The sequence below is a fragment of the Eulemur rufifrons genome, chromosome 7 (assembly GCF_041146395.1).
Source record: "Eulemur rufifrons isolate Redbay chromosome 7, OSU_ERuf_1, whole genome shotgun sequence".
NCBI lineage: Eukaryota > Metazoa > Chordata > Mammalia > Primates > Lemuridae > Eulemur > Eulemur rufifrons.
In genome coordinates, this window is record NC_090989.1 from 73,050,253 (window position 1) to 73,075,404 (window position 25,152).

At 36.6% G+C, this 25,152-nt stretch overlaps 1 protein-coding gene across 2 annotated transcripts in view; it reads right to left on the reverse strand.

Annotated features, from left to right (window-relative positions):
* Window positions 1–25,152, reverse strand: part of CCDC50 (coiled-coil domain containing 50) — a 67,820-nt gene that overhangs the window by 31,378 nt on the left and 11,290 nt on the right. For both annotated transcript variants that reach the window (XM_069472777.1, XM_069472778.1), the window contains exons 2-3: window positions 1,346–1,408; window positions 351–477 (exon numbers count right to left, since the gene is read on the reverse strand). In XM_069472777.1, the coding sequence (XP_069328878.1) occupies window positions 351–477; window positions 1,346–1,408 (190 nt within the window). The remainder of the gene's footprint in view (window positions 1–350; window positions 478–1,345; window positions 1,409–25,152) is intronic.

The window sequence follows — 25,152 nt, forward strand, 5'->3', positions numbered from 1 at the left end:
ATTATTTCACTGGATCCCCCAAACAAACTATGAAGCAGAAGGGATAGAGATTATTTTCCCCATGTTATGTATGGGTAAGGAAAATACAATCAGAGAGGTTGACCAGGTGGCTCAAAGTCATACAGCTAAAAGTGTTGCAGTTCACACTGTAATCTACATGTCCCAAAACCTAGTGTTCCAACAACAAAGAAAATTTTTCAAATCAAAGAAAACTACTGGATAGCCACTATAGGATTTATAATCTAACAGTAAAAGGAATAAGAGGAGTCTCCTTCTCTACTGCCATGGTTGCTGGCTCCACAGAGAAAACCAGTCCTGACGTTACTGCCCCCCACTCTCCAAATCCTCACAGGTCTCTGTAGCGCTTCTGAAGCTGAGCTTGGGCTTTCAGATCTTCCTCTTGGAGCTGCTTAGCCACCCGGAGGTCATGCTGGACCAAACGGTTCCGCTGAACGTTTGATGCCAAATGATGCTCGACTGGGACAGAAAAATTGAGGAGAGGAATTACAGTGTTTTGGCTTGTTAGTAATAAATTTCATAATAAAATTAAGAAAAGCTTTGCCATTAAAAAGAGCTTCACATCCATCACTTCATTTTATGCTCTCAACGACACTGTGTAATAGGCAGCACAGGAATTATTACCCTATTCTTCCATTAAGTACAAAGAGGTCCAAAGAGATTAAGCAATTTGCCTTTGGTCACATGGCAAAAAAGTAGCAGCACCATGACTTGTACACAAATACTCTAAAGCCAGGGCCAGTGCTCTTTATAGTACCACATATGTTGCTACTCTATTTATTCACTGCATTATTCAATACTTAATTTTTATACTGACATGTGAATTATTGATTCACAAATCACATATTCACAACAAAGTACTTTTAGATAACACATACAACTTAGATTTACTTTCCATCAGTACAATGCATAAATATTCAGAAAAATACAAACTGTGATCTAATTTAGATGCTAGAGTTGCCTGGAAGAGATGTTCAGGTCCCTATTCTAGGGGCAGGAATAGATTCCTATGCCAGCCTTCCATGGACCCCAGATACATCTACAACCACTGTCTCCCTCCTATAACTGTAAGGCAAGGGAAAAGTTCAGGCCCCTCTTTTCCTCCTATAAACCCAGCAGTCTTATAATCCCTAGCAGCCTGTCTTACTTCAAAACATTCAAAACTTCATTCTTTACTCAGGCATCATTTGCCTAGACAAATCCCTCAGGATGAATGGATAGTGTAACCAGGTGACTGTGTTCTCTCCTTTCTCACCCTAAGAAACCAGCCTCAAGCTACCACTAAAAAAACAAAACTGAAGCAGCACAAATGAGGGTCATTACTCACTCTCCTGTTCCTGCAGGCTGTGAGCCAAGGTGTGATCCTCCAAGACAGCAAAATCTCGGCATACTGCAGGGGATAACGGAGAAAGAGCAAACAGAAAGATTCATTAGTAGTATTTTAACATATAAAGAAAAAGATTTTGTTTACTTCACAAATCAATCCTACTATTTCAGGATAATCAATTTTATAACTTGCAATGCATAAAATAGTAACAAGTATAAAGTCTTCATTCACAGAAATCCACATAATGCCTGCTCAGTGCCAAGCACAGAGAATCACAAAATAATTGTTAGATCTGGCCCCTGGGCCAAGGTGAAAATATTTACCACAGATCAAAAACCGTAAGTCCAGAAATTCCAATCCACTTCTACAAGAGGTGGGAAAGTACTGCCGAAACAACAGAAAAGTGAACAATGCTTTGCATATTGCTGTTGAGAGACAGCTGAGTTCTTACATGTTCAAAGGAGTTAAAAGAAATCTAACCTATGCCTCAGCCATCCATGGTTGAGAATATTATCTCCCAGCAATTTATGCCTATCTTGGCTTCCTTAAGGAAAAACCCACCTTCACTAGTCCCTCAGGTGGGAGCAGATCTCTACTCTAAGAATAATCACATTCTTTAATGTGTCTACCCACCCCCGCACCCCCAGGACATGAGTTAGAAGTGGGTCTGCAAGTCTCTTTAAACCTAGGGCTAGTCCCAAATAATCTACAAATCTAAAGAAAATGGGAAACCTGGAGGAAACCAGGCATCTGGTCCTAACTTTGCCTCTATCTGGAGATGTAGGCAAGAACATTTGCTGCCCTGTTTTCTTAAAAGCAAAATGGGAAGAGATGGTCTCCAAGGTCCATTTTACCCCCAACTGCAATTTAAACTGCTGCTTTTTAAAAGACACATACAACCAAACAGAACATGAAGGACTCATTATAAAAAGTGCCATTTTAAGGACATGTAGTTTAGGTGGTATGTTTTCACTCTATTACAAACACATAATTTACATTAAAAAGGAAAATTCTCAAAAGCCTCAGAATACTGCAATGTGTGGGACTCATGAAATGTCCCCTGGGGCTTATGGAAGTATAGATTTCTTTCTGTAGTTTTGGATTTGCTTATGAGAACATTTAACTGAAACAAAATGAAGAACATTGCTTTGCCATTCTCAGCACTTACATATATTCACATATACATTCACATTCCTGTCCCTCACTGAGAGATGAGGCAACAAAAAGGTAGGGAGATCTTGGGGATGTCAAGATTATTTTGAAAAGATTTTACTATGGATGAATAATTTCTGTGCCAAAACCACAGTAAATTGAATATGATCTGTTTAACCCTTTCTCAAATGCAACTGCAAAACCAGTATTTCCAACAGAAAACCTTGTTCTTTTGCGTCAGCTATAGTCTCAACAAATTTTAACAACTTGAGGCCCAGGTGCTAGTTATCTTATATTTCACAGGATGAAAGTACTTTCAAGATGAGCTAGGTAACACCCTCATTTAATAGGTGAGGAAACAGAGGACCAGAAGGAAAAAAGAACTTATTAAGGCTATGTATCATTCACTGGTGACAGGGCTAGGGGCTGGAGGTCAATGCCTGAGCCAGCAAGAGCTCCCTTCCCTGACACTATGACAGCCCTCCTTACCTCCAAGTAAACCACAGTTACAATGGACTGAAAGATATTCTATACTGATCAATATGTCCTTTCTAAACACTTCAATTAATTAATATCTGATTTTTAAATGGATTTCATTTATAGAAAACATACATTCAGAATGAATTAGCTAAAATGAATATAATCAAATCTTATGTAAAAGATGTTATTTTAACACATTGCCTTACTATTTGAAGCATCTTTATTATATTAGAAAAGCTTATGTTTATATATTAAAATCAACTTAAGTTTAGATTAATTACGATTAGATCAAAATCTGAGATTAATCTCAGATTAATGTTTTTCAAATCATGGCTGGCAACCTATTATTAGGTTAAAAAATCAATTTAATAAGTCTGAGACAAGCATTTTAAAAATGAATAAGCTAGAAAATAAGGGAATACAGTTGGCCTTTCATATCCAGGGGTTCTACATCTATGGAATCAACCAAACACAGATCAAAAATATTCAAAAAAAACTGTAGCTGTACTAAACATGTACAGACTTTTTTCTTGTCATTATTCTCTAAAAAATACAGTATAATAACTATTTACATAGCATTTACGTTGTATTAAGTATCATAAGTAATCTAGACATGATTTAGAGTATACAGTTGGAAATGTAGATGCAAATACTACACTATTTTGTATCAGGGACATGAACATCCACGGACTTTGGTATCCATGGGGGTTGGGGGTTGGGGGTTGGGGGTTGTGTCCTGGATCCAACCCCCCATGGATACTGAGGGATGACTGCATATCATACAGAGTACAGGAGACTATGGTTTGGAGAAACTATTTTTCAGTATTATATATCACATATCACATAAATATACTCACACGTAAATGATACGCACTAGGTCAAAATGCAAAATATACATCATTCTGTAGATTACAGTCAAAAAAGTTTAAAAGCCACTTCAATTTATGTTATTAGGTCAGAAAGTTATGTCAAAAATATATATGTTTTTAATGTCATGCTTAGTAAAATAAAAAATCATAAAATTACTGCATTTTTCCACATGGAGAATCATGTGAAGAACTATAATAATTTTATATTTTTCTAGTCAGCAAAACATTAAAAACATAAAATATATTGTTTGTGGAAAGATAAACCTGTAATAGAAATATTTTTTTTAAATATCTGGCACTGACACAAACTAAATTCAGAATAGTGATTATCTCTAGAGAGAGAAAAAAAGCATGAGTGCTTTAGCTACATATGCTGGTCTATTGCTTCAAAACCAAAAAGAGAAAAGACTGACAACAATTAAGGCAAAATATTAACATCTATTTAATGTGGGTGGTATGTTCCTGGGTTTCTCTATTTCCTGTGCTTTCCATAATGTTTTAAATATTACATTTTAAATTATGAATAAATACAAAATTTGTTTCAAATTTATTTCATTTTGTCAATAGCATATATTACTAAAACCGCAAACATGAAGACATGGGTTGATATAACATGCATGGAGAATTTATGAATTACTGATTATCTTAATGACTCCTCATAATTATTTCATCATATCTGAATAGCAAGACTGAAGTATATTCAATTATTGCAATTTGACCTTGAATCTTCTCACTGCAGAGGCAGAATTGGTACAAATAAGATATGAGCAGGGCCTGAGCTAGAAGAGGATCTAGAAGATCTTCAGTGACTATCAGGAAGTGTACTGTCAAATACACTGAATTAGCGCTTTGGGGTTTACTAAGAGCTTCCAAATATATAATCTCATTTACAATGAAATATTATTTGCCCAATCTACAATTTCTTCTGAATCTACTCTAGTTCCTTTCAAGATCTGCCTGCGTATTTCCTGCATGAGTATTCTAATGCAACCTCCACAATAGTCACACATCCAGTCAACTTTGTAAATCAGTAACTAGATTGGGAATTACAGAAAACATTTTACGGCCAGGCCAAGTTTAGAGCCTGGATGGAACTTTGCTCCTTCTCTAACATATGCCACTTTAACGTAAACAATATAAATAACATACTGAGGATAAACAACATAAACCCATCTTACCACCTTTCCCTACAGGCACATTTAAGGTACAACATTGGAACCTGAGCTTTCAACCTCCCACTTTTCAAACTTTTTCTCTCCTATGTTCACTTTCATTCACCCAGAACTCAGGCTAATCTCCTTGACATAAGCCAACTCCATGAATGCCTTGTATTATTCCTAGCCTGCTACTAAAGTGAATTTCTTCACTATAGCCAATTCCACAACTATTCTCCTTTGTTCCCACCCTGACCTCAATAGTCCTGCAGCCTCTCCTCTCTGCTCAGATATGTTCCCAAAGTTAGGGAATAGTGTCTAAGTCTCTTTCGAATACTAAAAACCATGAAACTCTGTTAATTTGTTTAGAGGAGTATTAACAGAAAGAAATGCACTTTGCCCTTAAACTTGAGCACACAGCAGCCCCCCTAACCAGCTGCAAACTCTTCAGGGCAGAGACTCTATTGCGGTAATCTCTGTACCTTCCACATCATTAGCACTGTATGTAGCATACAGTAAGATGTCAGGAAATGCCCATTAATAGAAAGAAGTAAAGAAAAACTGGCCAATAAAGTCAAACAACAATAAGAGTGCCAAAGAAAAAGGAAAATAATGTCATAAACAAAATTAAGCTCTGCTATGACAGCATAACAGACTAATAAAATTTGTCAATTATTTAAATAAATTATATAAAAACTAGAAACCTCTCCCCATTTCTATTAAAAGAAAGAAATTTAATGATATGTTACTCCAAATACAGGCAAACTTCAGAAATACTGCAGATTTGGTTCCAGACCACCACAATAAAACAAATATGGCAATAAAGTGAGTCACATGAATTTTGCTTTCCCAGTGCACATGTTTACACTATATTGTAGTCTATTAAGTGTGCGACAGCATTAAATGTAAAAAAACAATGTACATACCTTAATTTAAAAATATTTTATTGCCAAAAGATTCCAACCATCATCGGGGCCTTAGAGAGTTACAATCTTTTTGCTGGTGGAGGGTCTTGCCTCAATGTTGACAGCCGCTGACTGATCAGAGTGGAAGCTGTGAAGGCTGGGGCGGCAACGTCTTAAAGCCAGAGAACAACGAAGTTTGCTGAATCAACTCTTCCTTTCACAAAAGATTTCTCTGTGGCATGTGATGCTGTTTGATAGCATTTTGTCCACAGAACATCTTTCAAAATTGGAGTTAATCCTCTCAAAACCAGCTGCAGCTTTGTCAACTAAGTTTATGTAATATTCTGAATCCTTTGTTGTCATTTCAACAATGTTCACAGCATCTTCACCAGGAGTAGACTCCATTTCAAGAAACTGCTGTCTATGCTAATCCATAGGAAGCAATTCCTTATCGAGTCAAGTTTTATCATGAGATTGCAGCAATTCGCATTTTTAGGCTTCATTTTTAATTCTAGTTCTTTTGCTATTTCCACCAAATCTGCAGATACATCCTTCACTAACGTCTTGAATCCCTCAAAGTCATCCATGAGGGTAGGAATCAACTTCTTCCAAACTCCTGTACATGATGATATCTTGACCTTCTCCCATTTATCACAAATGTTCTTAATGGCATCTAGAACAGTGATGCCTTTCCAGAACGTTTTCAGTTTACATTGCCCATAGGAATCACTATTTATGGCAGCTATAGCCTTACAAAACATGTTTCTTAAATAATAAGACTTGAGAGTCAAAATTACTGCTTGATCATGGATTGAAGAATGGATGTTGTGATAGCAAGCATGAAAACAACATTAATCTCTTTTATATCTCCATCAGAGCTCTAGGGTGACGTGGTACACAATGAGCAGTAATATTTTGAATGGAATCTTTTTTTCCAAACAGTACATCTCAACAGTCAGCTTAAAATATTCAGTAAACCATGCTCAAAACAGATGTGCCATCATGCAAGCTTTGTTGTTACATTTACAGAGCACATGTAGAGTAGCCTGAGTGTAATTCTTAAGGATCCTGGGGTTTTCAAATGGTAAATAAGCACTTCAACTTAAAGTCACCAGCTACACTGGCCCTTAATGAGACAGTCAGGCTTTCCTTTGAAGCTAGGCATTCACTGTTCCTCTCTAGCTATGAAGTTCTAAATGGCATCATCTTCCAATAGAAGGCTATTCCACCTATACTGAGAAATCTGTTGTTTACTGTAGCCACCTTCATCGATGATCTTATCTAGATCTGCTGGGCAACTTGCTGAGGCTTTTACATCAGCACTTGCTGCTTCATCTTGCACTTTTATGTTATGGAAATGGCTTCTTTCCTCAAACCTCATGAACCAATTGCTGATAGCTTGAAACTTTTCTTCTGCAGCTTCCTCACCTCTCTCAGCCTTCATAGAATTGAAGTGAGTTAGAGCCTTTCTCTGGATTAGGCTTTGGCTTAAGGGAATGTGTTGGCTGGTGTGATCTTCTATCCAGACCACTAAATCTTTCTCCCTATCATCAATAAGGGTGTTTCGCTTTGTTATAATTCCTGTGTTCACTGGAGTAGCACTTTAATTTCCTTCAAGGACTTTTGCTTTGCATTCACAATCTGGCTAACTGTTTGACATAAGGGCCTAGCTTTCAGCCTGCCTCCACCTTTGACATGCCTTCCTCACTAAGCTTAATCATTTATAGTTTTTGATTTAAACTGACAGACGTACAACTCATCCTTTCACTAGGACACTTAGAAGAAGGCATTGAAGGGTTACTATTGGCCAAATTTCAATATTGTCATATCTCAGGGAACAGGAAGGCCCAAGGAAAAGGAGAGAGACATGGGAATGGCTGGTCAGTGGAATACTCAGAAGAGAAAATATTGGATTAAGCCTGCTATCTTATATGGATGCGGTTCGTGGAATCACAAAACGATTACAACAGTAACATCAAACATTACCGATCACAAAATCCCCCAAAGAGATATAATAATAATAAAAAAAAGTTTTGGCCGGGCGCGGTGGCTCATGCCTGTAATCCTAGCATTCTGGGAGGCCGAGGCGGGAGGATCGCTGGAGGTCAGGAGTTCAAGACCAGCCTGAGCAAGAGCGAGACCTCGTCTCTACTAAAAATAGAAAGAAATTAGCCAGACAACTAAAAATCTATATAGAAAAAATTAGCTGGGCATGGTGGCGCATGCCTATAGTCCCAGCTACTTGGGAGGCTGAGGCAGGAGGATGACTTGAGCCCAGGAGTTTGAGGTTGCTGTGAGCTGGGCTGATGCCACGGCACTTTAGCCCAGGCAACAGAGCAACACACTGTCACAAAAATAAAATAAAATAAAATAAAAAAGTTTGAAATATTGAGAGAATTATTAAAGTGTAACACAGAGACATGAGGTGATCAAATGCTATGCTGTTTTAAAAAACAATGCCAATAGACTTGCTCAAGGCAAGGTTGCCACAAACCTTCAATCTGTCAAAAAACATAGTATCTGTGAAGTCAAATAAAGCAAAGTACAATTAAATTAGGTATGCCTATATATATATATATATATATATATATATGTAATATAGTGAATTAGTTTGCATTAAGCCAAGCAGGTCTCAGAAATGGGGAGGAGGACTGACAGATATCTCTCTCTATATATCTATCTAGATAGATATAGATATATAGGTATACATAGAGAGATATAGATATAGATAGATAGATACAGATATTTATCTCCCCATCCATTTCCTTGAAGAGAAGGATGCTTTTCATTTTGTTGTGGATCCTCCCTAAATACACAAATGGCACATTATGCACCTACAAACACTCTTTTATTCAATAAATGTGTTGAGCTCTATTTCAGGATGAATAAGTCATTTCCAAGCCATCAAAGAAGTAGAAATGACAGAAATGTAAATAAGGCATAATATAATTTGATAAATGTACTACAGACTTATAGTAAATTCTTTGAAGGTACAAACACTGGACCAGTTCTAGTGACAGGACGACTTGTACGTCCTTTTGAGCAGACTTGATAACCTAATTCTGCTCAAAGTTTAAAAGTTCTGAACAAGCATTAAACTGTACTCCTGTTAGCAAGAACTCTTTTCACTCCAGTCAAGTATGCAGATGAGTACACATCTAATCACCCCATTCTGACCAAATCCATAATGTTCTGCTTTAAGGAATGGCTACATGTCACTTTTATACATTATCCAAATAATGTGCACATTCCCAATGCTTTCTATTAATCAAACTAGAAAAGAAGTGAGAGAGTCATTCCTCTTCCATCATTCTTTTACCCACACCAACACTTTCTGAAAGTACAATTCCTATTACTCAATCTTTACAAGCTTCCACGCACATAAAAATGCCTGTCCCAGAGTAAGAGGCTTGTTATGAACTGGGGATAGGTGTAAGAAGTGGAGGTGACTTGAACTGAGTATGTCAAGAAATCTTGAAGTAGTTAACATATGAAATAGATCTCAAAGGAAGGTTAAAATTCCTACAGACATAAGTAAGTGGTAAGCATTCTTGGCAAAGGGACCAATTATGACAAAAATGCACAGGCTGTCCTGGAGTTCTGTGTGTGCTGGAAATACAGAAGCACCAAAGGGAATCATAGCAAGAGGTGAGACAGGAAAGGCCCTATGCACCTTCCTGAGAAATCGGTTCTCTATGCCATAGGCATTCCTGGTACACAGTATACATGACACATACAGGAAAATCTGATAATTACCACCACATTCCACCTCAAGCCAACCAAATGTAATGTCTTACATTTTTCCTTTTCTTATATTTGCTCCCATGTTGCTCTTATTCTTGTTTTCTCATTATTATTTTTCCTCACACACCTTTTTTCAGGTACATCTGCTTGCCAACTTCATCCCCACAGCTCTAGGCACAGCCCACTCCCCTACCAATAATTATGGGGGCTTTCTATAAATGTATTTGCAGAACTACTTGTTCTCCTTTTACAGATAACACCCTCATCTGCCCTCCCCTTGAGAATTAGTAGGAAAACAGAGACTAAACTTGTATACTCTACTAATCAACATTTTAAAGCAAAAGAGAAAACTAAATATCACTGATGTGAATGTCTCCTAAAATTCCATCCCAATCATAACAAATTTGGAGTCCTAAAATAGTATTTAAATTTTTTTTCTTAGTCATTAACAGTACAGGAGTAAGATCTCCTCAGCTTTCCACAAAGGAAAAATGTAAATGACTGTGAATATTTCACATAATACAGTATTTAAGATTGTTATTTCACAAAGTTCATTTTAAGCAAGTTTCTCTCTTCCTTATTCAGAAACAAAATATTCTCTGGGAAACCTGTTTCAGAAGGTGATTTGGATTTAGAGGTGATGGGATGAAAAAATCTTTGGATCCCCTTATCTTTTATCTTTTTTTCACAGAAAAATAGAAGTGTCCCCTCCCAACCCCACCACACACACTCTCTCCCCACACACACCCCTAATGGCAGCAGGAATTTTGTTTACTCTTTCACTAAATGAACATATTCTCAAATTTTAGCCAAGAATCAAGAATTTAACCTATATTTATATTGGTAACACTGGTGAGAAAAAATTTAGTGGGGGGACATTTTGCTAAACCAATTCTGCTCAAAAGTCTAAAAGTTCTGAACAAGAATTAAATTGTACTCCTGTTAGCAAGAACTCCTTCTTTCACTCCAGTCAAGTATGCAGAATGAGTACACATCTGATCACCTCATTCCAACCAAATCCAGAACCTCCGGCCTCAAGGAATGGCTACAGGTCACTTTCATACATTATCCAAATAATGTGAACATTCCCAGTGCTTTATACAAACTAGAAAAAAAGTGAGAAAATCATTCTTCTTCCATCATTCTCTTACCCGCACCCCAACACTTTCTGGAAGTACAATTCCAGTGAGTCAATCTTTATAAGCTGCCACCCACACAAAAATGCCTGGATTAATAATACATTCACTAGAGACTATTTCTTTCAACTATGCCTGTGTTCCCTTTTATAGAATCATGGGATTTTGTGAATCATTCTTTTTATGTAAATGCTATGAGTAGCAGTTGGACTAAATATTCATTGCTTTAAGAGCAGGAATTATGCTTGCTTTCCTTTGTTCTATACACATGAAAACACCTTCTATGAACAAGGAGATATTGCAGAGACACATTTTGTTCTGAGAAAGTTTGGTAATCACAGACAACTACACTGATATTTATAAAGCACTCTGTAGATTACAATGCACTTTCACATATATTCCTCCTAACCACGTGAAGATTAAAGGTTTTATCAACATCCTCATTTATGAGGAAATTAAGGCTCAGAGAAGTAAAGTGGCTTGAGCAAGATCAACCAACAAATATTCACCTCTTCTGGCCCCAAAACTTTCTGCTCAAAGAAACACTCCTGGAAGAAAGGGGTATGTGTTTCAGTATATCAGAAAAGAGTGGTATTATTAAAAACTAATTAAAATGACATACATGCACATTAGGTTCTTTGAAATCGAGGATGAAATTAAATTTTGGTAAAGGTGGTACATGTATTCAGAAAGTGGGTTCCAGGTTCCAAACAAGAAAAGATGGGACATAATTTACTTTGCTTATCTCCCAAGAATGGACCTCCAGCAATCACAGTCAGCCTGTATTTACTCCTATAAAACAAGAGCAATAAAAAGTTCCTTTCTTTCTCAGTGTTACATAGATTACCTATAGGAAAAACTCTAGGTAGTACCTGCAGTGGGAAATTCTGAGGAAAATCTCCCTTTGGGACCTAGCCACCTGGCCCCATCTCTCTGGCTCTCCTTCCAACAACAATGAGTTTCCCTCCCTTTGGGAAGATGGGGTATTGATAAATTTTAGACTAATGTGTCTAAGAGATATTAATGACAATTTGAACTAAGAAACAATAACATATGTAAATTCCTATTCCACCCTACAAAATAAATGTCTCCCTAATATACTAAAGAAGAGTCTCTTCTCTTTAAAGTTCTAATAAAATTGCCTGAGTAGAAGAGAAATGGGATTCAGGGGAAATGAATCAATCTTATCCTAATGACAAATCCTCTACATTCTCAGCCCCAGCAAAGTTTATGTACACAGGGACTAAGATGACATGAACAACACCACCACCAATCCTACCACCTAAACCAATTCCCACCCTTACCACCATCAGTGGCTAAAGGAGCAGACAGGGAGTTTCTTAGAGATCCTCAGCTGTAAACTGCAGACACTGTTCCAACCATCGGCCCCAATTATAAGTCCCAAAATAGTAAACAGCTCTGAGTTGCTGGTCACTCTGAAACTGACATTCTCCATTTTCAGGCAGATGGTTGAAAACAGAAAGAACGTAATGTTTGAGCAATTAATTTACTAGGTAAAAAGGGTAAGTGAAATCTTTGATTCTTCTGTTTTTAGTGTCCTAAAATTTTCATCTCTTTGAAATTAAAAAAATCCAAGTACAGTATGACAGAGAAAGGGGTGTGGCATCTAATTTTCGCTGACACTAAGCAAGTAAACTGCACAGGTATACCATTCTCATTTACGCTGCTGCTGTTTGTTCAAAGTCATCAATGACAGGACTTCTTTTGTGATCAAGTCTCCAAATCCCCTGTTCTTTCTAACATGGCTTTGTCTGGGAGATAGATGATCCTCCTGAGCAGAGATCCATAATATAATTAAGTCAGATGCACCTTCCTGTAGTCATTATCCTTAGCATAATTATCTTCTTGCTAGACTGGAACACAGATTTCTGCAATTCCTTTGAGTAAGACAAAGACTTCCATTCCATACTTTGTACAAACAATTGAGGAATCAAGTAACATTAACCAATGTTTCAATTTTGGGGGGACTTTTATGGTTATTGGTTTTGGTTTCTGTTTTTAGTTGCTTGGTTGTTATGGGTATAGAACACAGAGAATGGGAGAGTCCTGCAAATTGGAAGGAAGCTTAGTCACCATTACACAGAATTGCAGGGGCAGTGGTGGGACTCTGTTCTATCGGCTTGAAGCACCCATCCACCCCCTCCACTGTCTAGAAAATTCAGAATGAAACTTCAAGATCCCCATTCAAATGGCACCTGTTTATTAATCCAATCCTATATGACATACAAACAAAACCAACGCAAATGACTCACTCACAAAAACCCAGCAGACCCACCAATACTTTTCTTTCAGTGCTTCTCTCTGTTTATCCAAGTGCCTGAGATAGTGATTTTCAAATAAACATTTGTGGAAAGGATAGCTCCTGAGAACAAAGATGACCAGTATACTTGATGTACTATGAAATATTGCATTTTTCCATCCACATTCTTCCAGCATATTGATTAATCCACATTCTTCAGCTTACCAAAAACAAAGCTAACGAGCTACATGTCTACTAATACTACCTGAAATGACAGTAAATTCCATCACTTCAAATTCAGACATATTATAACGGAAGAGTATATGATCTGATAGAATCCTACAATATCTAGAAAGGTGATATACTCAGGCAGGTAGTCAATTGTTGGTCCCGCAATTAAATATACCACTCAATTTATAAAGAAATGATGGCTCTGAGATTTGGAACATGCCCAAAATGACATAGCTAAATAAGTGGCACTGCCTAAATGAGAGTCCAGTATCATGAAAAATGTGTGTATATATATGGACATGCTTGTTAAGCTAAATAGTCCAATAGGGTGGTTAGAGTATATGTAGCACTTTGAAGCAAAGAATGCAATGTACGCTGAGATGTTGGCAGGAATTTGCAGAATCTGGAACTAGTCTCCTGAGTCATTGATTTGAGAAAACTGCCCCATGTCCTCCTAAGTCCTCTGTAGTAACAGGCTGATGAACAGTCCTAAGATTAGAAAATGTTAATAAATTAAGTATAAAGTAAATGGAGGCCAGGCTCACACCTGTAATCCCAGCACTCTGGAAAACCAAGGCGGGGGGAGGATGGCTTGAAGCCAGGAGTTTAAGACTAGCCTGAGCAGGATAGAGAGACCCTGTCACTACAAAAAAATTAAAAAATTAGCCAGGCATGGTGGGGTGTGCCTATAGTCCCAGCTACTCAGGAGGCTGAAGAGGGAGAATCACTTGAGCCCAGGAGTTAAAGACTGCATGCAGTAAGCTATGATTGCGCGAATGCAATCCAGCCTGGGCAACAGAGCAAGACCTCATCAATCAATCAGCAAATAAACAAATAAAGTAAATAGAAAAAAGTAAGTCAAGAAACCAAAAAAAAAAAAAAAAAAGAAAAAAAAAAGAAAAGAAAAAGAAAAAGAAAGCAAAGAAAAATCTTAAGAAAGTCTGGTAACAGACTAAAAGTCATTTTCAGGGTTAATTATCTTGCAATAAACATTACAGAAAGATAGACAGCTAACTTTTTTCACCAGAATAGTATAACAGGATCCTCTGAAAAGTTCTTCCAAATATCTGAACTGCTCAAGTCACCATCTTGGTTACACCACCAAACTGTCAGAGTATCAAGAATCTTTAATCCTAAGGAAATACCTCCAAGAACAATAACAGCCCTAGATGATTGATTAGGTTCCCAAGTTTCCTCAAATATTTCTAAATTTCAGTCACTGTTCATAAAATGGTGCTGATGGATTCATCACTTTCTTAAAATTACACACAATGATTATCAGAAAGGGTTTTAGTATTTGTCAAATCCAGTCTTATCTTATCCAAGCAATCATCTGGACTCTCTAAATATTTCAGCCACAGGAAGCCCACTTCCTTTCAACACAGCTCCTTTTCAGGTAACTATAGGTAAAATGGTCATTAGTAGGACAAAACCTGCCAATCTATAGTAGTTATCCACTAGTTTCAGCCTGGGAGCATTCACATTCTCTAGAGTGTATGGGGGCATTTTGCAGACCACTGACACTCTGAAGTCAGTTATTTTACATACCCTATAGATGACCAATGGGCTAACACACAGGTAAAGTCCTAAAAGTACTGTCCATGTTATGGGCAGAAGAACCCACAACTGATCTTGGGAGCCTCTCTAAAGTATACTCAGACTACAGTTGAAATAGTTGATTTTCCAACTTAAATTTAGAAAGTATTAGAAAGCATCAATATCAGAATGCTAACATTATATACTGTAAGATTACAATGTAGTTTTTCCTTTTTAAATACTTCTATATTTTCCAATTTATCTTCCATGAAGGGAAATCTCATAATCATTTATTCATTTTCAAAATATTTTACAATAAAAAGATATTTATGTCTTTTTTCTAATTTAAGCATATAAACAGTGAAGCAACAAGTATTTACTAGGAAAAAAAATCAGCTGCAGTAGTAATGTTTTATTGATTCAATTTATACTGCTCCGTTAAGTTCACAGAATGAAAGTTTTGTTTTCTTATGAAAAAAATTATGTTAACAAAAATAAAGTCTACATAAAGCCCCAAATATGTCTATGATCGTCCTCAGCACCAATGCAAGATGAGGTATATGAAAAGTTGCTCAGTTCTCATTATCAGAAAGGAGAAATAATGCCAATTCTTTACTGCAAAGAAATGTTTTATTAGTACCAAACATGAAAGTAAATTCAGTTATCATGTGGGGACTTAAAAAGGTAGGACTAAATTATATAATAAATATCATCAATAGGTTTATAAGAAGGGTAATAAGCATGAGTTTTACATGTGTGACAACACACACACACACACACACACACACACAATTTCAACAACACACAAGGCTAAGCACAGTAAAGAAACATTTTGAAAAGCAAAACGATTGATTTAATCTTGACATTTTCACTCTGATGTAATTTATCAACGTAGGTTCCTAAGTTATTTTTTTTCTAATCTCCCACAAAGTTAAATGAAAACCCCCGTAACCTAAACCACTTGTTTGGCAAGTAGATATGTTATAGCTAACCACAGACATATCAGATTGCAGGAAAGTGGGTTTTGAAAATGCTGAGATAATGTAAGTCCTCAAATCAGAAGTACTACTTTAATATCACAGACCATCTACATCATTGTCAGAGACCACAGAGTAACTGGGTAACTTATTGGAAAGTAGAAAATGGCTGAGTCAGAAATTTCCATCTGACAGGGTAAATGATTAGGAGTGAGAGGAATAGTGAAAAAGAGTGGGAGAAAGGTAGCAGGGTAGAAACACAGCAATTTTTACTCATATTGGTAGAACTGTCAAGTATAAATAAAACTTTCCATAAGGTTTATCTGACTCAAGTTACTATAAATAATTTCTAAAATGCCCAGAAACACATTTTGTGTTGTAAGAATCAACTTTATGGATTGGTGCTTTGAAGCCAAAAAAGATTTAGTCTGAGTCCCCAACCAAATTGATTCCTGAGTTTTGTCTTTATATTACCAACAGTGGTTTCTAAGGTTTTCTTCAAAATGCCAAGTGATGTGCATCCCACATGGTCTAATGTTGAATGAAACCAATATTAGAAAAGATTTCCTTAAACTGGACCAAAATCTGTATGTTATACTGATCCATCATTATTCAATCCTCTAGGGTCACAAATAATTTTTTTCATACTATATATACTACTCACCAGTCACATGTACCTATTTCAATTTAAATTAAAATTAAATTTTAAAAATTCAGCTCTCCTCAGTTTCACTAATCACATTTCCAGTGCTAAATAGCCATATGAGGCTACTATTGTGGACAATGTGGAATATAGAACATTTCCATCAACACATTTGTTCTATTAGACAGCACTGCTCTAGACAATAATCAATGTGTGACAAACAGGATAGTGCTAATTTAGGTAAGTGGACCACTTGGTGAACCTGAATTAGGCTCCACAGCATTTAAAACAATTTTAACTATGTGTGTGTGTGTGTATGTGTGTGTATATGTAGATGTGTGGGCACATTTATGTTTTAACTAACAGTTATAATTCAATTTGCCATTATGGACAACCAAGGGTCTTGAGTATATCATTGGTCTTGTGGTTAGCCATTGATTTATCTTCAAAGTGCTTGAATACTGACATTCATCCTATGCTGCTTCTTCCTCAGCCCTAAAGTGATAGTAGTTTTGCTAACCTCAGCAGGGTGAGAAGGTCTAGAGTTACTCTATATTTATCAAGAAACCACTGTGCATATGTAATCACAGAGCAAAGTGAACAAATCTCTACTTGGAACGGAAAGCGAACCAGGTATTCAACATAGTTAAATTTTTGAATACAACTGCTACTGAATAAACTCACCAAATCTCTAATACTTTAGCAATCAAAAACTGAAGGACCTTGGATTCTGATTAGCAAATGAGTGTATTTATGAGTTTCAATTGGCCCTTAAAATTAAACTGATCACAGTTGAAGAAGCATTCTCCCAAATCTGTCACCCATGGCTTTTTAAAAAAACAATTACATTTTACATGGGTGCTCTACTGTAAAACAATCCAGGAATATTTGAACTTACACAGTAACTAAATAAATAATTACACAATATCATAAAAATTAGTAAAAAGGAAGCACTTGCTTTGAAATGGTTCATTTTTAAATGGATTTATAAAATTTTATAATTAAACATAAAGAGATGACTATCAGAATTACACTTAGAAAAAGATGAAATTCTTATACAGTGTTTTCTATAGTACATTGCAAAGAACACCGGTTCCATGAGACACTCAGTGCATACTTACAGCACAAGGAAGCAGTATGGTGTAACCAAGAGAACTCTTACTTTGTCTCCAATCCTAGCTCTACCGCTCATTAACTTAATAATCTTAAACATAATAACATCACTTACATTTGCTTACCTGAAAAATGAGAGAAATGTTAATCAAAAGCATCATAAATACAGTTGTCCTTGGGTATAAGCAGAGGATTAGTTCCAAGAACCCCACGGATACCAAAATCAGCATATACTTAAGTCCCACAGTCGGCCCTGTGGAACCCATGTATACGGAAAGTCAGCCCTCCCCTATACATGGGCTTTACATCTCACGAATACTGTATTTTTAATCCACATTTTGTTGAAAAAAAAAATACATGTATAAATGGACCTGCGCAGTTCAAACCCATTTTGTTCAAGGGTCAACTGTACTTAGGTACTGCAGGGAACATTTATTTTTTTAAAAAAGACATTCACAAATTATTCTGACGAAGATAGACCTTGTATTATTATAAAAAAAAAAAACCACTGACAGCCATAAAGTGTCTTCAAAAATGGTAAATACCATTATAAAAGCTGTAGCAAACAATATTTTTCAAAGCAAGTTTTCACAGAGTATCATCTAGATAGTAAGAACTTACTTATTTTATTTTGAGTCCATGTATCCCCAAAGAAACCCCAACCTTCTGTTGTTCCACTGTTTGAATGGCACTTTTCCTGGCACTTATACAAGCCCTCAAATGGTTTGGCAGCCAGTTCTCTGTTTGCCTTAGCCTAGAAAGAAAAGCCACCCATCTCCTTAAAACCTCTGTAGGATAAACCCAGTCATACCCATTAAAACCCAAAAGATCGCATCCAGCCCAACTTAAGTACAAGTTTACACCAGGGTAAGAAAAACCATTTTGGTTTATTGGCTTCATATGACAAGAGAGTTTCCTTAAGTACTAGCTACTGCAAGTTCTTTATCCTTGAGTCAGATATTTCTACTTGGGACTTCTCTTCTGCAAGTATATACTTAAGCTAGCACTTTCTACTTTTCTATTAGGATTAGTAAATTCATTTCAATTTCAAACAATCAAGAGTAATACTTAAAATCCCCAAACAACTTTGTTTTAGATAGAGATCACGGGATAAGTAGGTATGGTGAAATATTCTCTTAGAATCTTGCTTCCATAAAGCAGACTGCAATACTCATGATTCCATTCTGGAAACCATTTGTCAAAACTGTACACACATTTCTAGTAATCTTGGATTATGTAAATAAAAAAGTAGGAATAGAAAACAAATAAGTAAATCTTGAGATTTCTGGATTTCTACTGTGACATGTCACCACATGCTCAGTAACTGGTCATGTTCACTGACTAGAAATGTATTTGTCTAAAAGATTCTTGACATCATGGGTACATTCCTAAAATCAACTCAGTGTTATACAATCTAGAGGAATGCCTCCATAGAAGATCAGGAGGTATATCTTCCTAATTATAATAAAAGTAGGCTTACATTAAAATCAGGTTTCTTCCCCTAGAAATATAGTCTATACAGAATAAGGAGTGATCTCACAGTAAACTGGAAAAAGCTAGCCGGTATGTGAAAGTATACCCAGGAAATTCCCACACCAATAATAGGGAGTTGCATATAGATTCTAAGAAATGATTCCGTCAACCACTTTTCTTCTCTATGTAGTCTCATCAGAGTAGGGTAATTTTTTTGTTTTTTTTGAGGAAGAAATTTATATTCATCTTACCGGTACTTCAGTTACATGTGAACTTTTGATGGTTCTCTATTCCCAATAAAGGGTGAAAGCTCAACTAGTACTCTGAGAAAAGAGAAGCAAAAATTGAAGCTGCCAATCATAGTGACAGATTCCAATAAGGAGGATGCTGAGATTTCTTCCACAATATAAAAGTAAACAGAGTACACAGAGTAGCAACATGGATATGTTTTGGATTCTGCTTAGTATTTGAGAAGTATTTCAGAAAGAAACATCAAATTTGCAGCTATATGAGTATAGATCATGATTCAAATATTGTTTACTCACAGGCTAAAAGACCTTGGGCAAATATTTTTATCTCTTTGAGCCTCAGGTTCCTCATATGTAAAATAAGGAATATTAAGAAGACTAAATTAAATAAAGTATGTGAAGGGCCAAAGAATGCATCTGCTACTCAATAAGTGGTTCAATAAATAGATCCTCTTATTATTGGCATCATCAAAGTTAACAAATTCTTATAATTAGTTATTTTCTAGTAAATATTTCTCCTAGTAAGGTTTTAGCCAGGCCTCTTGAGATTTTAGTACTCAGGCATTTTTTTTAATGATTAAAATCCCTTGTTTGTACATGTTGAGGGCTCACTTTTTGCACTGTATCCCTTGTTTTCACAGTAATTATTAACTGTTGATGTACTGTTTCTTTGTCAAGCAAGAGAATACAACTCTAGGGTAACAAGGAATATCTAAGAGTTTGTTTTGTAGAAGGAATGGATGCCCCTGAGAAAGCTCTGTCTAGCTGCTGACGCCCAGAAGTCTGGTTACTCAAGGTTTAGTGAGACTAACAGCAACATAGCCTTCCTCTTTCAGTTCCCCAAAACTACCCATGCCCTGCTCCCTAGCTACATAACTTAATCTCTTTAAGATGGATCTGAGAGATCTTGCTCTCCCATCTTCCCATCTTCTCACTTCAGCCAAATCAAATAAACCTTTCTCTATCTCCAAGCACCAGTGTCATAGTGTTTGGTTTTAGTTGTGTGTTGGGTACACAAGCTTGAATTTAGGGTTTGACAACAATTCTGGTGACCATAAAGGGATGTTGTGTGTGTGGTCGGGTGGCCCTGACTGGCATCCGAGTACATGAGGAGTCCCTACAGCTGCCTGGATGTACCAGTAAAATGTAAACAGATAATTTTTTTTTTTGTAATATGATCTGGCCACATATTCCCTAGATTCAGGGGGAAAAAATGGCCCCTATATTGATCTTTAAACTATATTACTATTATACAATTAAAATTGTTTTATAATAGAAAAAGAAAATAAGATAAAATTTTGTATGTACAGGCCTTTATGTTATTACATCAGAATGAGTCTACACAGAGAAGGTACAACTTGATGGTGCAAAGCCCTGAAAAACTCCAACCAAAAGTATCAGAGTCTAAGGGATTAGATGAGGAAGACGAGGTTTTGATCTGCTCGAAATCTTTCCACCACACCTCTGGCACCTCCACCAGCACCAGCGCCACCCCTCAGCTAACACCTGCCAAGCTGGTACTTTAATCCCTTCCTCCTCTCTAGGCGGACCTCCCTGCTAGACCCACCTCCATAAGGGGTAGCCATGAAAAAGGGCCCAAACCCTCCCACCAGTGAAAAAAAAGACAAGTCAGGATATAGTCTCACCATCCCATACTCGACAGATTACCCAATTTGGTCCAGGGAGCTGGGACTCCTCAAGCAAGGCAGTTTCCATTTGGCCAGTTCTTAGTGGGAGGGCGAAATGCCAATGCGTTGACAGCCAGCAAGTATGATGTAGATACACTCCCCATTTCCCACACTGACTTGCTGAATTAAAAAAATAACAACTCCTCCTATTGGGATGACCCTAAACACATGACCAAGTTGTTTTCTTCCATCTTTTTAACATATAATCCCACCTGGGCTAATATTCAAGCATTAATGAATGTTTTTTGCTAATGCCAAGGAAAATCATACGGTTATTAAAAAGACAAAAGAGAAAGCCTATCTGCTTAACCTTGAAGAGAAATAACTGCCCTACATCTACTGACATTATTATAGTTGAGGCAAACTGGGATCTAAATCATAGAAGGTAATCTTGCTTGAGTATTATAAAAATTATATTCTAAAGAGATCATTAAAAAGAGTCCTACAATTAAAAAGCCTCAACAAAGTTCAAGAGATTCAGCAACAACTGCAGGGACCTCTCTCGGTTGTAGAACAGTTATATCAGGCTTATAGGAAATATATCAATTCCAATCCCAAGGCCCCAGAAAATGGTAAATATGACCTTTATCAGCCAAAGTGCCCCAAATATCAGGAGGAAACTGAAGAAGACAAAAATGGGGCCCTTGGGCTGCCATTCTCACATTTAGTAGAACTTGCTTTTAAGGTTTACAGCAATAGAAAAGATGCAAAAAAACAAAAGAAAATGGAACAACAGGCAACCTTGCTGGCAACAGCGTTCGACTACCAAACTGATGAGAAGAAAGAAAAGGGAGGATCGCAGAAGAAAAGAGCACCCTCCTTTAAGAAAAAAATCAATGCACATATTACAAAAAAGAGAGGCACTAAAAAAATGATTGTCCCAAACTGGCAAAGGCAGCAAAGAAAGGTAAGACCCCCCTCAATGCAGACAGAAAAAGTAGAGGGGGGAGATACAGATAAAAAATAAAAATGCCCAGGGGCTACAATAGACCTAGATGGAGCAATCTGTCATCATATTCCCACAAGAGCCCCAGGTAGAAATGACAGTGAAAAACAAACTGGTTGACTTTCTTATTGATATGGGGGCCACGGAGTCTACAGTTAACACCCGCTTATCCCCTGATTCAAAGGAGACTATTATGGTTGCAAGAGAGTCAGAAAAAATGGTGACTTGTCCCCACCTACAACCTAAAGGTTTGTCATCTTGGAGACACAAACCTAAAACTTAATTTTTTATATATGCCTAAAGGTCCTGTTCCCCTCCTGGGTTGAGATGTACTTACTAGATTAAATACTCAAACTGTTTTTTCCCCCGTAGACATCTAGAGATAAAGATTCCACTTGAATATGCCAGCAGTTTCCAGATGTTGCTGCTGCAGCCAGACAATGAGTCTCCTTGCAAGATACCCAAAAAAAGTTCTGAGCAAGATAAGAGAGAGCATCTGGACAGGCAGAAAACCAGGTCAGGCCATAAAGGCCAACCTAGTAAAAGTCATCTTAAAAAAAAAAAAAAAAAAAACCCACAAGTAACTAATCTGAGACAGTATCTGGTAAAAGAGAAAACACAGCAGAAAAACATGACCCCAACTAGAGACCTTCCTAAAGCAAGCCCTAATGTACCCATGTCAATCTCCCTATAACACCCACCTGCTGCTGGTGCTCAAGCCTCACTCAGAGGAATGCCAATTTGTTCACGATATTCAAGCCATAAATCAGATTGTCCAGGCAATACACCCAGTAGTGCCAAATCCATATACTTTACTGACCACCTTTGTTAGGAGACCTATGCTGGTTTATGGTTTTAAATTTAAAGGATGTCTTTTCTTTGCATCCCATTAGATAAAGGCTCCCAAGAGATCCATGTTTTGAATGTCAAGATCCTAAGAGTAATGCCAAACAAGTTTTGTTAGACTATTTTACCTAAAGGTTTAAAAAATACACCACGATATTTGTGAAAATCCTAGCCAGGGATCTGAGAAACCTCCAACTAACAGATATTTAATAAAATCCTTTTACATATATATAGACAACCTTCTTATTGCTAGTAAAACCCAAGAGAGAACACCATTCAGACATGAAAGTTTTTGGCCTGGTAGAGGCTATAAAATAACCAAGAAAAAGACTCAGATTTACAAAGGGACTATTAAGTATCTAGGATATAAATTATCAAAAGGACAAAAAAGCCTATTCCTGGATAAAAGAGAAGCCATCGCTCAAGTAACAACTCCCACCACCCACCAGCAACTGCAGGGACTCCTGGGAATGACGAGCTTCTGTCACATTTAGAAATCTACTTTTAGACTAATAGTAAAGTCCCCATATAAAGCTTTAAAAAGAAAAGATTTTAAACCCTCAATATATACCCTAAAATGCCAAAATACATTCAATCAAATTAAGAAAAAAACTGCTAACCATCCCAGCTCTATGACTCCCTGATTAAATCCCTTAGACTCTAACACTTAAGTTTCTCAGCCCTTTGTACAATCGGGCACATGAGCCTAAATTTGGGGTTTGACAAGGTCTTACTAAGTCACTGATTAACAACATAGATCTAGTTATTTTTGTAGTACAGAATCTATACTAAAATATGCAATGACAACTTACTCTTCAGAATCTGTAGACATGTTTCCTCGTAAAGAATTATAATATAATCAACAGTTTACTGAATTTCTATAGCTCTTTCTATCCTTAGATGTCCAATTTTAAAAAGCTGGGAGATGGAGAATATGTTTTCTATACACATTGTGAGCCTGAGTTAAGGTAAAATCACAATGTCTAAAATGCTTAATGAGCTCTACCACTCCGCACTTTTGCAGTTGAATGTCCAGGATTAGAAAGCAAAGTAGAAGTCTATGTGAAAATTATGTAATTACAGTTTGCCTAAATAGAAGAATCATCAAATTATCACCATCAAGAACGGTATGAAGGTAAACTATTAAGTAGAGTTGTAGCCATTCTGAATCTAAGAAACATATTAACATGTAGATTAAAAATTTTTGGCATGGCTAAAACTAGATGATTTTCCTGATTTCCGTACTTTGAATTGCTCTAGTAAAAGCTTTCTGCCAAATCCACATGACACCTGGCATCTTAAACATAAGAAATGTGGATATTTCTTGCCCAATTTATAGAAATATTAGGATTTTATTGTAGCACATAAGGTACAAACAAATTTAAGTACAAAGAGCTATTAATTGCAGATTCCTGTCAGAATTTTAGTCCTAGCTCTGTCAGCAACTCACCAAATGACCTTTTACAGTCACTTTTCAAATCAGAGCTTCTAGACCAGTGAGGATATAGTCTAAATTATCTTTAAGAACTCACCCAACTTAGATATAAGGTTGTATGAAATATAGCTGATTGAGCATAAATGATATACATTTGTCTCCTGGATAAGAGCACATCATCTAAGAATGTAATAATTGCAGCCAATATGAAGCCTATTCATACAGGATGATTGCTGTGATAACTTTCTCCTGCACCAACTATTGCTTTCTTCACTGTTGCTATTGATTTCACTATTTCTAATATCCAAATTGACAAACATCTGCTCTTATCCATCTGTATAAATGCTTTAACCACTAGTAAATCTTCAAATAACCTTTCGTTCAATCTGATGCCTTATAAAAAAGTAAGTTTTTCCTGTTTCAACTAGAAGTTCTCACAAAACCTTCAGTATCAGACTACAAGTCAATAATTGCCCAATGAATACAAATGTGTACTATGTCATTTACTAAAAAGTTTTCCTGAGGCCAGAGGATCAGAGTACAGCCTGGGAAAGCTAACACCTTTCATATTTGGAAGGCCTCTTGAAGATCACCAAATTTTTTCAGTTCATCTGGAATGTGTTCTGAATACCCTAGATGTCTGTATGTATTCCTACTGAAACTGCCTTCCATATACCCTACAATATACTTGGTTATCATGTAATGCCCCTGGCAGAGGAACTGAAAGAAAATCAGGGGCAGCCTGCACCTGCGAAAAGGAAGACAAGCTATGCAAATACCTTTCTGCTACAAAGAATTCATTTGCCTCACTTGTTTTTTAAAGAGTCAAAATTATTTAGATGATTTAGAAAATTTCATATAACTCCTTAGAAGTATAAATTTGTTTTCTGTAGGACTGAATGTTTTTAAAGCATCGTTAACTTCTAACATACCATATGAAGCTAGAAAAGACCATTTTAAAACAAGCACAA